Consider the following 18,087-nt stretch of genomic DNA (forward strand, 5'->3'; position numbering starts at 1 on the left):
TTTGGATGCTGCCGGATCTGCCAACAAATGCTTCTGTGACCCTCCTAGGCTTCTACAGCTGACCAGTTTTCCTTCTGAAGGAAACATTCTTCCTTTAGATATCTTAATATGCAATCCATCTTGTGTGTCTAGGAGCCCTTTTGTTTATTTAAGGTTATTTTGCACATTTTGGGTCTGAGTCACGATTTAATAGTTTGAAGTAAAAGGATAATTTTACTTTCCTTCTTTCCACATTTCTCAACAGAGTAGCTCACTCGCTATCACCAGAATGTATCATCTACAAAATTATTATCCCCATGTTTTACAAACAGGGCAAAAAACATGGGTTTTGGAGTCAGAAAGACCTGGGATAGAATTCTGGCTCTCCCATTTTAAGTCTTAGAATTGAAGTCCAGTTAATTTTTCTTGGCCTCAGTTTCCCCAGTTATAAAATGGGGATAATGTGCACCTCACAGAATAGAATGAGATTTAAGGAGGTTATTACCTAAAGCACCTAACACATTTCTGGGTGTAAAAGATAAATGATCATAACACATTGGAGCAAAAATAACCCAGATCTCAACCATTTCAATTCTCTCCTTGGTTTCCAAGTATGCAATTTTTTCATTATTCTTCCAATGTGGTTTCACTTTGATTTTTATAATCATATTAGCGTTACTTTAAAAACTAATTTCCATGACTTTTGAACTGAATAAACAAAAGCGAATTGGATGTGAGTGCACTGATTTCTTTGGCTTGCTTTTCTTCTTCTCCACCAGAAATAAACAAATGACACAGCTTGCTTTTGTCTTTTTTCTTTCTGTTATCCTTGTGAAGATATCGTTTATGGACTCTAGTCATGTTTTTTTCATGGAAGAATTCTGCACTAAATTCTGATGCTTGAAAATGCCTTTTTACTGAGAAAGTGCTATGAAATCATACAGCTTTAGTAACAAATTAATTCTTTTTGTCCCCGTTAATTCAATTTACTTTTCAGATGCCAGAATTCCCCAAGTTATATGATTCCTCCTATATGAATGTGCGGGCTTACCTTTTTATTCAACTATTCCACCTTATGTGTTTGCATATGCAATTATGCCCTCTATTTTCAAGTAGATGATAAACCCTGTATGAGCAGGGACAGATTTATCTCTTTATATCCTCACTGTCTATATACCCTGTAGTAACCTACGCTATATTAAGGGGACATTAAATAAGTATTTGTGGGTGAGAAATGCTATGAGGTTGGAAATACAAGTAACAGAGATGTTTATCTTGTCATTTCTTAATTGTATTCATTTTTTTCTTTTTCTTATTTATTTATTTTTAATTTTATTTTTTATTTTTTAAAATTTACATCCAAATTAGTTAGCATAGTGCAACAATGATTTCAGGAGTAGATTCCTTAGTGCCCCCTACCCATCTAGCCCATCCCCCCTCCCACAACCCCTCCAGTAACCCTCAGTTTGTTCTCCATATTTATGAGTCTCGAATCTGTTTTGTCCCCCTCCCCCTTTTTATATTATTTGTGTTTCCCTTCCCTTATGTTCATCTGTTTTGTCTCTTAAAGTCCTCATATGAGTGAAGTCATATGATTTTTGTCTTCTTCTAATTTCACTTAGCATAATACCCTCCAGTTCCATCCACGTAGTTGCAAATGGCAAGATTTCATTCTTTTTGATTGCCGAGTAATACTCCATTGTATATATATACCACATTGTCTTTATCCATTCATCCATCGATGGACATTTGGGCTCTTACCATCCTTTGGCTATTGTTGATAGTGCTGCTATAAACATGGGGGTGCATGTGTCCCTTCAAAACAGGACACCTGTATCCCATGGATAAATGCCTAGTAGTGCAATTGCTGGGTCGTAGGGTAGTTCTAGTTTTAGTTTTTTGAGGGAGCTCCATACTACATTCATATTTTCTGAAGGTACAGATTTGAATCTAAGTATCAAATTCTTCTAGTGTAAAGTTTTGTGAACCTGTGTTAACTTTTCCTCAAGCTATTTGAACATTTTCTTTCTTTCTCCTCTGACTTGCACACCAGGAATCTGATGTACACCATAGATGTTTCTTGCATTAAAGGAATTCCCAACTTTAGCCTTTACATCTTTCCTTTTAGTCTGCATTGTACTCAATACAGAACTTAACTTCCACCATTTTACTTCTTTCACTTTGCTTCCCATCTGTGTAAATTGCTTCAGTGATCTCAATCCCCTTAGTGTTTGTCTTGAATTGTAATGCTCAAGCTTTTACTCTTAAAATCTTCAAAGAAAGATGATATTTAGTTTGGCCTATTCTCACATACCAAATGAATACACCTAAAAATTTAGTGCAACACATAAGTGAAAATAAATATGAAACAGAATGCATTACCAAGAGAAGAGAATAAGCACCATGACAGATCTGTGTGAGAATGAAAACATCCATTGTCAATTTTACTCCAAAAACGGATTAAAATTTTACAATCTGGGTATATCTGTATTTCCAAAATTGAATCCCAACTAGGCAGTGAAAACAATAGGACGAGGAAAGGAAAACTTAGAATACATAGTGCCAGAAATTCTGATATTTAACCTCATTTAAGATGATACAAAATTCCTTCTAGGTTGATGGCATTACTCTACCCTACAGGTTGTAATTTTATTGATACCTAAGTATACTACTAATACTTAAAATTTCACATGATAAAAACTATGAACTGACCAGAAAATAAGCTCCCTTTGCTTTCTGTGAACATTAATTTCAGGGTCTTTATTCAGAACCTATGGTTCGTTTGATTTAATACTATAAACATGTTTTCCATATTTTTCATTACAATTACAAAATAAATTCCATAAACTCATATGGGGAGCCTGTTTATAAATCCCATTATCAATCATGGAAACATACACAAATGGACATATCTGAGGGTTCTATCTAAGTGAACTTTATAAGGTCAGTTTTTTATGAACTAAACGATCCTCAAGGAAAAAGTCAACCAAACTTGATTTCTGTTTTTAGGCTTAAAACCAAAGAGATTAACTTATCTTTATATTTAAGAACTAGCCTCTGTCCAGGGGGCAGTGGGCTTGGCAGTATATTCAGTGATCTCACCAAGAGCCTATGTAACGTAATGACATTAGACTGTGTGTTTACCGTAGATAATACCACTGAAGCATAACACAATGCATCTTGACATAATTCAGTTTGTAAAACCCAAACTCATTCAACAGCTCCATAAAATAATGACAAACAATGTAATATTTTTGAGCAATACAAAATAGGAACATGGACATTCACGCATCCATTTGATGCATCTCCACTGCAGTAGATACTATAAGGGACATAATGACAAATTTGATATGATCACTGCCATTGGAAACTACAATTTACGAGACAAGATATGAACACATAGTTAAAATGTGAAGGATAAGGTGAGAAATAGCATAAAAGTGGTGCTATGGAGTGTCACAGGACTACAGAGGAAGAGGGTACTATGTTTGGAGATGGTTTCCAGGCAAGGCTTCAAGGAGTAGAGGGCACAGCGGGTGTTTGGAAGTATAGGTAGGATTTCAAGGAGAGAAGGGAGATTCAAGTGAAGGAAGTGGTATGGAAGTCAGGCTGTCACAGATAGGTTTGGTAAATGCTGAATAGATGTCTGACTAGAAGGTAGATCACGTGTAATGGAGTGAAAGCTAAAGCTGGGTGGGGACTAGGGAGGTTATGCAGGGCCCTCAAGGTCACTCTACTAGGGAGACTGAATCACTGAAAGGTTTTCTCAAAGAAGTGATATAATCCACTTGTTCCTTTAAGAACTTAGTAGGATTCCATGAAGGAAGAAAGACTGAAGGCTGGAATTCTATTTAGAAGGTTCTTTTAGTGGTCTAGGCATTTGCTTATGAGGGAGGAATGGAGGGAAAGAAATTAACATTTGTTGAAGGCTCACTATGTGTAAGGCATTTATTTGTTTTAGCTATAAAATTTCATTCGATTCTTGCAATATCTCTGAAAGGTAAATAACATTAATTTCAGTGTTCAGTCGAAGAGCTGTATCCCCAGGAGCAAGCCCAAGGTCTGGCACCGCAAGTGCTCAGGAAAAAAGCTGTCATATTGAATCAAAGCTATGATTCATGCAACATATTTTCTGTTCTCAACAGAAGCTCCAAAGAAACAAAATAGTTTGTATAGTTCTAAGATTGCAACCCCAAGAGGTATTTCTACAAATGAGGCTTACCCCAACCCTTTGGGCAAATTCTGCTCCTAGTCAGGCGAACATAAGGATCAGACCAGCATGGCAGCAGTATGGCAACCTTCTGCCAGTCCTGCTTTATTCTTCTATCTCAGTTATCAAATTCTACGCATTCCTTCTTACTGTTGGGATCAAACTCTCCCTTTCAACTTATAGTAGGTCAACCCTCTCTTGGTTCTTAGACCAGCATCCTCGTCTTTGCACTCTGACCACATCTCAGTTCCCGTCTCTCCAACAAGATGTGAAATATGGCAGGAACCCTCTGATACCAACTCTTTGCTTGTTGCAACCTGCCAGGCTTCCTTCATGCATTGCTTTGCTTATGTAACAAGTCCACTGTCTAGACCCTGGAACTATCCCAGATCTTCTGGACTATGCCAGCTGACTGCAAAATCATCAGCCCCTACTCGCTTTGGTCTAGCTTGGTCTAGCCTATGCTTATACCTGATTAAAAAAAAAAACAAACTTTTGACAATTATCATCATGGTAGTAATTAGTAGTATTCACACTTAAATAGCACACACTATGTGTCAGGCATTATTCTATGTGTCTTTCAAACATTAATTCCTCTAATCATCACATTACCAATAGCCTCATTTTATTGATGGAAAGAAAGCAAAACAAAAAACCTGAGGCTGAGGGATTAAGTTACTTGTCGAAGGTGACATAGTGTGCAAGTGGCAGCGTCAGAATTTGAACCCAGGCATTCTGGCTAGAGTTCATCCTCTGAACCATAATGCCTCTCTACTGTCAGTGCGAAGATAAGGAACATGTCATCGGTGAATGTACTTAGTATCTCACATGCCTTATGCAATACAACTGGCACAATACTACCACCAATAGTTAATGTATTAACATGTAGTTATAACTATGAACCCTAAAAGCAGTTAGAGAGAAGCCCTTACATGATGCAAAACTTTTCATTTTGATTGAAAATACTAAAGATGTTCTGCATCTGGATGATTCTCATAAGACAGGAGTATTCAAAGATATTGCTATTGGGGGTGCCTGGGTGGCTCAGTTGGTTCAGTGTGTGACTTCGGCTCAGGTCATGATCTCACGGTCCATGGGTTCGAGCCCTGCATTGGGCTCTGTGCTGACAGCTCAGAGCCTGGAGCCTGCTTTGGATTCTGTGTCTCATTCTCTCTCTGGGCCCCCCAACCCCGCCCTGGTCATGCTTTGTCTCTCTTGGTCTCAGAAATAAATAAACATTAAAAAAATTATAAAAAAAAGATATTGCTATTTTACTTAGCAAAAATAATCCAAGAATGCTGGTAGAGAAGATAATCATGAATATGATCTTAATAGGAGAGGAAACAAATTTAAGAATTTAAAGAATCAAAGTAGAGTTGCTAAGAGAGATTTTAAAAATTCTCATCATAAGAAAAAAAGTCAAAGTAGAGACTGTTGACATCTTAGCAAATCAGATAGTTCTGAACACTCAAGTTCCCTTGACAAAACGGTAACACATTTTATTGTTACCAAATCAGAAGATGAATATCTGACTAAATATATTATAATCAGGAATTTAAACAAGAATTAAATAAGCATATGTTAATGTTAATACGCTAACATGCCATCATGTTAATAATGAATCTTGAATTTTTCCTATTTGTTAAGTATAGAGTAGTCATTAAAAAAAATTGGTGAATATCTCTGTGTACCAAGGGCTGGATAAAAGTGATGAAGAAATACAAGAAGCTTATTTTCTAATGGTGGAGAGAGAAAGACCATGAGCAAGTAAATAAATAAATGCATACAATAATTCTAAATAGCAGTAAGAGCTATGAGGAAAGTAAAACAAGGTAATGTAATTTAGAATAAAGAAGTGTGAACCAGCCACAATAAGACATTTGAGCTGGTACCTGACTAACAAAGTTGGGGAACAGAGCAACAGAAATGACTCTCAGGTGGTATGCTCAAAGAGAAAAAAGAGGCCAGTATGGCTGGAGCACAGTGAGAAATGGGGAGCCTGGTATGAGACCAAGTCAGAGAGGTGGACAGGGCACAGATCAGAGGTCCTTACAGGTTATAGCAAGATGGTTCAATTTTGTTCTAAGAAGTAGAGGAAGGCACCAACAGGTTTAGGGGACTGATGTGACCTGATCTACATTTTAAAAAGATCACTTTAGCTGCTGTATGGAAAATGAATTACAGGGAGTCAAGAATGGAATCATTGAGACCAATTAGGAAGCTACTGTAGCAGGGAACAGAAAGGTGGTAGCCTGGACTAGAGTTGTACCAGTAAAAAGAGAAGTAGATGGAATAGGGACCTATTTTGGAGGCAGAACTGAAAGGACTTGTTGATGAATTAGATGTGGGGAGTGAAGGAAATAGAGAGACTCACTGCTCTGAGTAGATGGTTGTGTGATCTAGTAACAGGTGGAAAACTAAGAGGAAAACAAATTTTTGGAGAAATGCAGATCTGTAGGATATTAATAAGTAGAATGATAATGTAGTGATATCCACAGTGACATTTATATTAAACTTAGAGAACTGACAAGCAACAAATTTTCACAAAATCATATGGAATAGGATCACTGGTTAGACGGTTTTCCTACCAGCCTACCTGAAACCTAAGACTAGCTCTGGAAATGAAGATGAAAACTGAGTCATCCATTCTGGCCTTATGTGGACATATTTTATTTCATAAAGCGGTTCTAGAAATGCTTAAGACTGTGAGCACACAGTAGGTATTTAAAAAATGTGTGTTGAACTGAATGACACCTGTCCTGTTACAGTTCGACTATGTAACATAACCTACCTACAAAAGGGCTAAAAGTGGAATTGAGAGCTCCCAAAATTGGCATGTATCATAAATCTGAATTACATTATTCCCTATTTTAAAATTTATAAAATTTCTAAATCTATGTGTGTACATATATATGTGTGTGTATATGTATGTACATACGTACATACATACATATATTGTGTATTTCCCTGATGCTACTGATGGAAAAAATAGGTATGCTCTAATCTTTTTTTCCTAGTACCTAATCAGTACTTTTCCACTGCTTTTATTTAAAAATGAATAGTCACAACCTACCTGTAGCATATCGCCAAGGTCTGCTGTGCTAATATCTGGATCCTCTGTGGTGTTGAAGGGCACGGGAGTTATCCGTACAAGGGTAAGCACTCTAGGTTCCGGATATCTCCATAACATCATCCCTGGGCTATCTTCGGTTTCATTGTAAAACAAGACTTCATAGACACCAGGCATTTTTAAAGGTTCTGTTAAGTGAAAAGATAATTATTTGTATGCTTTTGGAAGGGAACATGTGGATTTCTTACAGAAAGAGAAAATTAGGAAGATACAAGAACATAAAAGGCTGGTTGATCAGTTTTACATTTTTATGTGGTTTGAGACAGGAACAAATTACGAATTTTCCCTTAAGAGAATGAGTGGTAATGTACTGTTCTTGTACTGCAGGTATTAATGTACTTTTCCAGTGATCTTGATGTGTTACTCAGTGAATGTGCAGTTAAAAACTCTCCCTCATAATGAAGCTGTTGCTACTTACCAGCATCTCGTATATACTGGAATAGGCCTGTCCGTAGGTCATCTGAACTCTGTTCACTTTTAAACATCTGGTTCTTTTCTATAGGAGAGGGCATTTGTGGCACTGCTTCAGGAACATGCACTGCAATATTTCGCTCCTCGTGAAGGTATCCGTTGAGTAATTCATGTAGAAGAACTAAACAATTCAAATGTTCTTGACCCCAGAAAACCTTTAAAAATCATATGAAAAAATTAGTGGCTTTTAAATACAAACATTTCATGAGGATAATTAGGCACAATCATACTTGAATTAATGCAGGACGTCATTATGCTCAATTTAATTATTGACAATAACTAAACTATAATTTCTAAGAAGTCATTGACCTACAGGATGAAATTCTATTACCTGAGTAAATATATAAAAACAAGAAATCAATTACATCATATATTGTGTGAATATCCATCAATTTTCAATGCTGAATTACCAAAGAAATTATGTTAATGCAAGGTCATTTTTATGAGCTAACTTAGCTAAGAGAGAAAACAATATCTATTGCGGTCCGAGAGAAGGCACTGAAGATCTAGGCCGAAATGTTAATAAAGTAATAATAAAAACCTTGTGGAATAGCTTCCTACATTTTGTCATGAGATTAAATAAACACATCTTAATTAGAGGGTTCCTTTCTTTGCAGTTTTACTTGTCAGAGAAAAAGAGAGGGAAGGTGTTCAGTGCACCTGAACTCAGAAGCCTCCCAACTTCTGTGTTTAGTGAGAATGTGCCAACATATAGTATTCCACAACCCCTGAGAATTAACCATATAGGAGGTACAGTAGAGTTTTAGAACAAAGGCCTTGGTGTTTCCTGTAATAAAGAGGATGAAATTCTCTTTTTCTGCATGTGAAGAGTATTAGTATATAACAGAAGTGTGACCAGTGGGTAGCAGTGATTAATGTCAGAGGACTCAAAATGTCAACACTGTTCTATTTTTCTGAAGATATTAGATAAAGGCAATACAACCATTATTTCTAAGAGAACCAGTTTAACATGAAAAAATATATAAAGTAGGAAAAAAATAACCCTATACCTGTGGGTAAGTTTCCTAAGTTTAGGTCCTGCTTTCTGGAATTAAGGCATCAGAAATGAAGGCAAGAGATATGATATTAAGTCTACTTTTGTTCTCATCAATGTTAGTTTTATTGGATACTGAAAAATAGAAATAAGTGGAAAGTCGAGCTGGGGAACTGAACACTACACTCTAGGCTTTAAATTGTTGAGCGACTTTCTAATGTAGAGATGATATACTATATTTTTGTCTTATTGTTGATTTTAATGTGGAGTTACTTTGCTGTCTTGGGAAAATGACAATATAGTTAATATTGTTATTAACTTATGTTAATATATGCTTATTGTTAAATACATGAAGGTTTCTGATGGATGCCCAAAATCTCCAGAGCAATACTAAGCAAAAACTTATTAGGATCTTTCCACATCTAGCTCCATGTCAGTAAGAAAACTGGTGAAAGAGTTGAGGCAATACAACTTTTAGATGAAAACAAGAAGTTCATATATAATATGTCTCCATTATTAACAAATTAGTCATTTCCATTTTCTGTAATTATGGATTTCTCAAGATATTTGGATTTATGTCAAACTTGGGGGACATGAAATCGTATAAAGAATACATTCACATCTAACCAAATAGAAAGTTACCAAGGAATGAGTTGAATACCCTCACACAGGCCATACGTGGCTGTAAATCAAATGTTTAAAAAACTGCAATTGAACGTATGTCAAGTATTAACCATCAGGTGTTTATAATATCTAAGGAACCTGATTAGCAAATGGTTCTTACATATTGCTGATGACACTGTGCTGGAAACAAGTTGACTCTTTTGTAATTAGAAAAGTCTATAATCAGAAAAAGTTTAATGGCCCAGCAATTCTACTCCTAGTAACATATCCAACAGAAATGAAAACGTATGTTCACACAAAAACTTGTACACAAATGTTCCTAGCAGCATCATTCATAATAATAGCCTGAAGTGGAAAGAACCCAAATATCCATCAGCTGATGAATGGATAAATAAAATGTGGTATGTCCATAAAATGGAATGTTATTTGGTCCATAAAAAGGAATGGAGTACTGGTACCTGCTACGATATGGATGAACCTTGAAAACACTATGCTAAATGAAAGAAGCCAGTCAAAAAAGATCACATATTGTCTGACTCCACTTACATGAATTGTCTAGAACAGTCAGATACGTAGACACAGAAAATGGATTAGTAGTCTAGACCTAGAGAGGAGATTAGAGGGTAATGGGGAATGAATGCTAATGGGTACAGGGTTGCAAGGGTGTGTGTGTGTGAAAATGTTTTACCATGGATTGTAGTGATGATCACACACCTTTGGGAATATGCTAGAAAACCACTGAATCATACACTCTAATTAGGTGAATTGTATGGTATGTGAGTTGTATCTCAATAAAGCTGTTAAAAAACCTTAATGAGAAATCAGTCTGATAATACTCTTCTTCACCATACCAAAATTTAGTGTAACAGTTAAAAAAATGAACAAAGGTGGGGACGCCTGGAGACTGGGGGATGCCCCAGTCTGGTTGGCCCAGACTGTTGGCTCAGTCTGTTAAGCGTCCAACTCTTAATTCTGGCTCAGGTCATGACCTCACGGTTCTAAGATCTAGCCCTGCACAGGGCTTGCTCAAGACTCTCTCTCCCTCTTCCCCTTTCCCCCACTTACACACGTTCTCTCTCAAAACAAAAACAAAAACAAAACAAATGAACAAAGGCTAGTTGAAAACTTAGGAGAAAAATGTGGCCAACCCCACAGACCTGTAGCAGACCTCCTCTTAAATCAATGGATATTTTTGGTGTGGACTGTTCTGGGCCTGGATTGCCACTGTGTTTACACCATTTAGCTTCCAGATTGACAGTAGCACAGCATGGTCCTATCAGAATCCGATTTCTTTCTCTGAGACTTGTTTTAAGCAGAAAATCATTTATGCTGAGTAGAAATGATGACCCAAGAATTACACCTAGAGAAAACAAGAGAGGGGTACATATTTTAATTATTCCTTGTCAAAAAATATGTTTGAGCAAGAACTATCTACATTTTGAAAGAGCTTTCCTTCATCCTTTGTCAAAGTCTTCTTTTTCAGTTGGCCTATCCCCACATTTTTATACCACTTATACAGAATTCTAGTTATGAAGCAGGTATACCTCATTCACATTCCTAACAAAGAGATATTTGCCAAAACATTATGACTTTTTCCATGTGTGAGCATTTTAAGTTTTATGAGTAGAGACATTTTCATTAAATTGTTCAAGTTTTTCAAACAACTACATTAAGAATAAGAACAGCTGCTTCATTGGTCTATTGTTAACACGATGGGAAAGGGCAATTTTCTGTGATTTCTTATAGTAATAGAGTATAGTATATTACTTTGCTAGACACTCAAGCTTTTGACTGGCCCATGTTAAAATTCAAAACAATCAAAATATATAACATGTGTTTTCTAAAAATTTTAGTTTAATCCAAACTTCACACATCATAACCACTTGAAGTTTACAAAGTCTTAAAAACAGATAGTGGCAGGTTAGATTTATGAGAAAAACTATATGCTATAGTTCAAAGTCAATAGACTCAGAAAAAGAATACACTTTAAAATGTAGGTTTTCTTTTGAACTTAAACTAGAAGTGTAGATCAAAACCTTTTCATAAAACCAATGGCACACTTTAAGATATTTGGATGCAAAGTTAGAGTGGTGGGTTAACTTTCCCCCAAGGAGCTCATATTCTGAATTGTCATTGTGAATATTGAATTTCACCAGACCACGTTTGTAATGCCCATGGCTTATTTTTCTAATGATATTTGATCCTTAAAAGAGATGAAAGATTAAAAAACACCTTCGGCCCACAGTATACACGTTTCAAAGTACAGTGCCCACATTGACTTTCCAATTCTGTGGAGACTTGAAAACTTCATATAGGTTGTATGCTCCTACTGCAGAAATAAGATACAGAACTTCTAATCTTCCATGGAAGACATCACACCCACATAAGTTAGGGCTAAGGCTTTTGTTAACAATTAGGATGGTAAAAATCAATTTCTTAAATTTTTCCACTATATTCTGGCACTAAGACTTCCATTTCATTGACACAATTTTCTTGATTCACTGCTATACCTCACTTAAAGAAAAAATGACACAGAAAATTTAAAAAAAAGAAAAAGAAAAAAGAAACAGGCCCCCAAATACCCAAGAACCAAAAATCATCTCCATTGATGGGAGTTTAGAACTCATGTCGTAACTTCCTGACATTTGCTGAAATATTTACTTCTTAACAGTAAATATCTGCTAAATGAAACATACCAATTTATTACTGAGAAATTTGTCATAACGGGATTATGAAAGTATAGGCTTGATTCAGTACAATCATCTGGCAAATAGTATTAAGGGAATGCCAAAATTACATTTCTCTTTATTCCCAAATATATGTATCTCCATTCTGCCCTAGAGTGAAATACCCAATTATCTCACAGTAATCTTAATGTGAATATTCTATTGGTTCCTCATACACAAAAGGTTTAATTCCAAACGCCTTCTAAGTTGCTTATCTTATTGAATGTTTCTCATTGCCTTGTCAGACCCCCAGATTAAAAAAATCTCAGGGTCCACTTTGGGGGCTCTTGTTCTCTTATCTCAAGACTTACTTTCTATATCATTCTAATCCATCTCCATTATTTTAAAACATCTAGGAAGAGAGACTTTGGTAAGCTAAGTGATTAACAGGGAAGACCACATCATATTCAAGCTCCGGTACACTGACCATCCCGGAGGCAAAGACCATCGTACTCAGTATAGTGCTGGGAACAACAGTAGCTCTTCAGGATATATCCCACCGAACTGAGTTGTCAGTTTACAACCTGATCCTACTTTCATCTGTCTCAACATATTTCTTTTTTTTTTTTTTAAATTTTTTTTTCAACGTTTATTTATTTTTGGGACAGAGAGAGACAGAGCATGAACGGGGGAGGGGCAGAGAGAGAGGGAGACACAGAATCGGAAACAGTCTCCAGGCTCCGAGCCATCAGCCCAGAGCCCGACGCGGGGCTCGAACTCCTGGACCGCGAGATCGTGACCTGGCTGAAGTCGGACGCTCAACCGACTGCGCCACCCAGGCGCCCCAGCATATTTCTTAATTGACAGACAAAACAGAAAAGTGCCGAAATTTCTGCCATTCTTCATTTTGCATCACTGTGTCCTAGAATAATAAGGCCGAGTGGAGGAAGCCTTAGAAGCCATCCATTCCAGGGGGCGCCTGGGTGGCTCACTCACTTGGGTGTCCAACTTTGGCTCAGGTCATGATCTCACAGTTTGTGAGTTCAAGCCCTGTGTCGGGGCTCTGTGCTGACAGCTCAGAGCCTGGAGCTTGCTTCGGATTCTGTGTCTCCTTCTCTCTCTGCACCTCCCCTGCTCATACTCTGTCTGTCTCTCTCTCAAAAATAAATAAACATTAAAAAAAAAAAAAAAAGAAACCATCCATTCTAAGTCCCCCTCCTCTAAAAGAAATCACACAAAACTTTTTATTTTGAAGTGATGTTAGAATCACCTAAAAGTTGCAAAAATATAGAGTTCCCATATACTCCTCATCCAGCTGTGTAACCATAGCAGAAATACTGAAATCAGGAAATGAACACTGATATCATACTATTAAGTAATCTACAGATCTTATGTAAATTTTCCCATTTTCCTCGCTAATGTCCTTTTTATGGCTCAGGATGCCAACTAAGATCCCCACTGAATTTAGCTGCCAAGTCTCCTTAGTCTCCTTTAATCTGTGACCGATCCTCCAGCCTTCTTTGTCTTTAATGACCCTGATGCTCTTGAATAGCCCAGGCCAATTACTTGCAGAATGTCTCTCAATTTGAGTTTATGTGATGTTTTCTCATTAGAATTAAGTTATGTTTTTGGCAAGAATCCCAGAGAAGTGATGCCCTTCTCAGTGTAACATATTGGAGTGATGTTGATGTTTTACTATTGGCAATATTAACTCTGATCACATGGCTAAAGTGGTGTCTGCCAGGTTTTGTCACTGTAATGTTGCTATTTTTCCATTTGAAAATAACAAATATCTTGGGGAGATACAGGAAGACCATGAATGTATCCTCTTTTACATCAAACTTTTCCCACTCATGTTTTAGCATCCATTGATGGCTCTTACATGCAATGATTATTACTGTGGTATGTGATAATGTTGATTTCCAATTTTTCTTATTCTTCTACATTTCTTAATTAGCATTCTGTGGTAAAAAGAACTGTCCCTTCTACCCCATTTATTAATTCAATTATTTATTTGTATGCGTATGGACTCATAGGTATTTATTTTATGTTATGAGTTATAATCTAATACTATCATTTACTTTGTTGCCTAAATTGAACCAGCTTTGGGCATTGAGAACTCCTTCAAGTTGGGTCCTGTGTCCTTTTGATACACTCCCATCATTTTTTGAGAACTTTTTAATTTTCTGGCCATCTATGATGTTTTAGGCTTATCTTGTATTTTTCCTATCTCATCTCTGGCAACCTCCATTCCTCCAAAGAGCCTAGGTTTCTTTTGCTGAAGAATGGTATCTAGAAAACAAAATCTGGGGGGTAGGTATGCTCATTGCTACTAGGGTGTCACTGCTTCCAGGCTGTCTGAGCAGAGAGGGCTAAGAAGCGTGTGTGTGTGTGTGTGTGTGTGTGTGTGTGTATCAGCCATGTTTACACACACATCTATATTTTTCTGTATCTATCTATCCACCAGAAAATATATTAAAAATCATGAATTCACATTGATACCTCTGGTTCTAATCCAGCACCACAGAGTGGTTTCTAGCCTTCTTCCTTTGCTTATTTGTATCTCTTCCTATGAGAGTGAAAAACCTGCCAAGTACCTCTTCTAATATGTTATTTCTAATCATTCCTAAAATATCACTTTGACATGGTCAAAATCAAAGAAAAAGAACTAAGACAGACATAAAGGACAACTTCATGGGAGCAAAGGTAATTATCAAAGACTATTAAAAGAAAGGGCTAATATTTATCTCTAGGAGTCTCGTTAAGAATGGGCTTGACATTTTGTCTGGCGTGTATAGATTAATGAGATTACTTTTCTCACTCTATAACAGCTTTCACTTATACACAGGTATATTTAAGCATATGATAAAAATCTCTGTAGAACTTAATTTAAACAGAATTTGGATCTTACTAGATATTTCTACTATGTAGGAACTACTTCAAAATACTGCTATTGTACTGTCTAAATTAGTTGCTGAGGTTTTGCCTAAAATATCTAGTACTGGGATGACAAAATCTGCATCATCATATCTTATGTATATTCCTCAGAAAGTGCCTATCTCTTCTCAAAGAAGAACTTAAGTAGGATTGATGGAAGGTTCTTCTTAATTCCCCTAAGTTATACGATTAGAAGTATTTATTGACTGGGGTGAGGAAGGATGTGAGAAAAATTCTGAACTTGAATTATTACAAACAAATATCGAAATGTTGACAGCTTAAACACATGAACACCTCACTGCTGTCCAACAAATCCTATTCTTTTTTGCTTGGGTAGGGAGAATAGGATACTTAGAATTCTCGGGAGAACAGAGATAAAGGTAGGGACTGTAACCTCAGGAAAATGGCCCAGAAGTCGGAAGCCAATGGTCAGGCCAATGTTTGGGAGCCTGCAATAAGGGGAAAGAAAGCCAGTCAGACTCAGGTGAGCAGTGAGGAGGCGGGAGGTGACCATGTGCCTGAGATACAGAGACCTTGCAGTTGAGGCAGGTGTAGCTTTAGTTCAGCAATAGCAGAATCTAGGACTGCTTTTCCAGAATGTAGGCTAGTCGAGCTGGAAACTTGCCATACTTTTTGATTTTCATGTTTGATACTCTCTGGAGTTTGATTTGGCTCAGGGCTGAGCATGGATTTCAATGAAAATCAATGAGATACACTAATAATACTTTCAGGAAAGTAACCTTTCCTCTTGCTCCCTGGTTTTGAAGTTAACAAAACGAAGGTGCCTGAGCTGCTGGCAGCCACCGTGTGGGGTCTGAGGCTGCAGCTGTGTAACACAGAAGGGAGATCTAATGGACTCTGCCATGACTAAGGACAGCACTGGGCCCAAACTTTTCACCTTTGAGACTGCTGAAATCAGCTTAGGTTGGGTTTTCTGTCACTTATAACTCAGAGCATCCCAACTGATATACATTCTCTAACTAAAGGGATTGCCAAGGGTAATCCACGGTCTTCTATTTTTCCTCCCACCCTCAATCTCTTATTCCAGTGAATTTCTCTACTCTTACGGTTTTACGAACAATTTCTTATGACAGTATTAAAAACCACGCCTAATTTCTTAAGCAAGTGTTACTCCCATGCTTCTATCTACTTGTAAGGTTTTTGGATATACAGGATCACCTCCACCTTGATATTTATGCATGCATGCATTCATTATTCAACAAACATTCACTGGTTATCTACTGTATACTGGCTATACAAAGGTAAAATAAATAATTTGCAACTTTCTTTCATGTCAGATTTTTCCTCAGCAATTTCACAGCCTCACGTTCTGAGATCTCAGGAAGTACTAGAGGGGATGAAACAACCAAAAACATTGTAGTATTGACTGTTAAGCAAGCGAACTGTTGAAAAACATGGGACACTTCCCCATTATCGTACAAATCTTTTTTTTTTTTTTTTTTTACTTTTTATTCTCCTTTGTGCTGTCAATTCTTTCACTCTGATCAAGTATTTGCTTGATAGGTCGCTCTTCATTCTGTTCTTTTCCCTTTCATTCTTTTCCTCACTAGTCTACTCCTCACTCTATTCTTACACCTTTGTAATCCTTTTACAGTGTGTACTTGCCTCTGTATCAGGTCTACCAGCAATGATGATGGACTTGTTTAAACACACAGGTGGCGCTGAGAATTTAAGATGCTTATGTTGGCAGTGAGGACACAGAACAGGCACTGTCTAAAGGCATTAAGAAAACACACGACTGGAGACACAAATGTGCCCTGCCTGGTCCCTTCTGTCCCTTGTCTGCTCTTTTGTGCCATACACCTACAAGGAGATGAGGTGTGGTTCATACCTGAGGCTTATGCAGCTGATTTAACTCATACCCATGTACCCATTTGCCCACTACACTGGCTATACAGTTTGTTGTGGCTTTGCTCCTCAATGAGGGGTTCCAGTGATCTGTGGTACCACAGAAAGGTTCATCCACAAGCACCAGCTTTTAAGTTTAAAATAGAATCTTTGGGGGCGCCTGGGTGGCTCATCATTTAAGTGTCCAACTTCAGCTTAGGTCATGATCTCATGGTTCATGGGTTCGAGCCCCACATCAGGCTCTGTGCTGACAGCTCAGAGCCTAGAGCCTGGAGCCTGCTTCAGATTCCATGTGTCCCTCTCTTTCTGCCCTTCCCCTGCTCGCACTCTGTCTTTGTCTCTCTCTCTCAAAAATAAATAAACATTAAAAAATTTTTTAAATAGAATCTGTTTCCTTTTGAACATTTCCTGCTACATTTTTAAAAAGCTACAACAAAATAATAGAAAAACAAGTTAGTTCAAGTGGTTTTAATCTTGGCGTAAATGACCAGTAATAAGAAATTATGATGATCACTTAATAAAGAGTGGTGATGAATTTCACAAAGGGTCATTTATAAATGGTAAGCCAAACTTTACACTTTTACCACAAAATATGAAAATAATCCCTGGGACTCATGACAGGGTTATTAATTTTCCTTTTCCCTTTCTTTCACTCAGCGAGAAGCCAGCCTATGGGACATCATCCCCTCCTCTTTGTTTTTTCATCAGGAAGTATGTTAAATACCTTCCTTGGGATAAAGTGAATCTTGTCTTATATATCACCACACACATGATCCCAGGACCACAGAGAATACTCAGAGCTCATGTAAACTGGATACTTATACATTTTAAATCTGGTATAAATGGCTAGAGAAATTGAGTTCAGGAATGCTAACTATTCTTCTTCTTAGAGAACTACTGCATTGTTAGACAAAATGATTGTATATAAAAACTATAAAGTGCTATCTTCTTGGCACTGGAAAAGGCTGAATGGTTTTGTGACAGTTCATCTGTGTGTGTGTGCGTGCCCGTGTCTGTGCACACATTGCAAATAGGACACAATGTTTACATTTGTCCTAGCTGGTAAATCTATAGGTGTTTGATGTGTTATCCTTTAGATTTTCTGAACTGTTAATTTTTCCCCTGGATTTCCAGAAACAGTATGGAGAGTAGAAAAAAATTAAAGAAATATACTGTGAAAGTCTAGATTTTAAATGGTCACTTACAC

At 37.1% G+C, this 18,087-nt stretch overlaps 1 protein-coding gene across 2 annotated transcripts in view; it reads right to left on the reverse strand.

The window, feature by feature from the left end:
* VPS13B (vacuolar protein sorting 13 homolog B) overlaps positions 1-18,087 on the reverse strand; it is an 806,197-nt gene that overhangs the window by 133,902 nt on the left and 654,208 nt on the right. For both annotated transcript variants that reach the window (XM_047088880.1, XM_047088879.1), the window contains exons 37-39: positions 10,566-10,768; positions 7,738-7,945; positions 7,263-7,447 (exon numbers count right to left, since the gene is read on the reverse strand). In XM_047088880.1, coding sequence (XP_046944836.1) covers positions 7,263-7,447; positions 7,738-7,945; positions 10,566-10,768 — 596 coding nt within the window. The remainder of the gene's footprint in view (positions 1-7,262; positions 7,448-7,737; positions 7,946-10,565; positions 10,769-18,087) is intronic.

Source organism: Lynx rufus, unplaced genomic scaffold (genome assembly GCF_022079265.1).
Source record: "Lynx rufus isolate CCGP_SWC_20201006 ecotype Redwood Valley unplaced genomic scaffold, mLynRuf1.p SCAF_26, whole genome shotgun sequence".
NCBI classification, from domain to species: domain Eukaryota; kingdom Metazoa; phylum Chordata; class Mammalia; order Carnivora; family Felidae; genus Lynx; species Lynx rufus.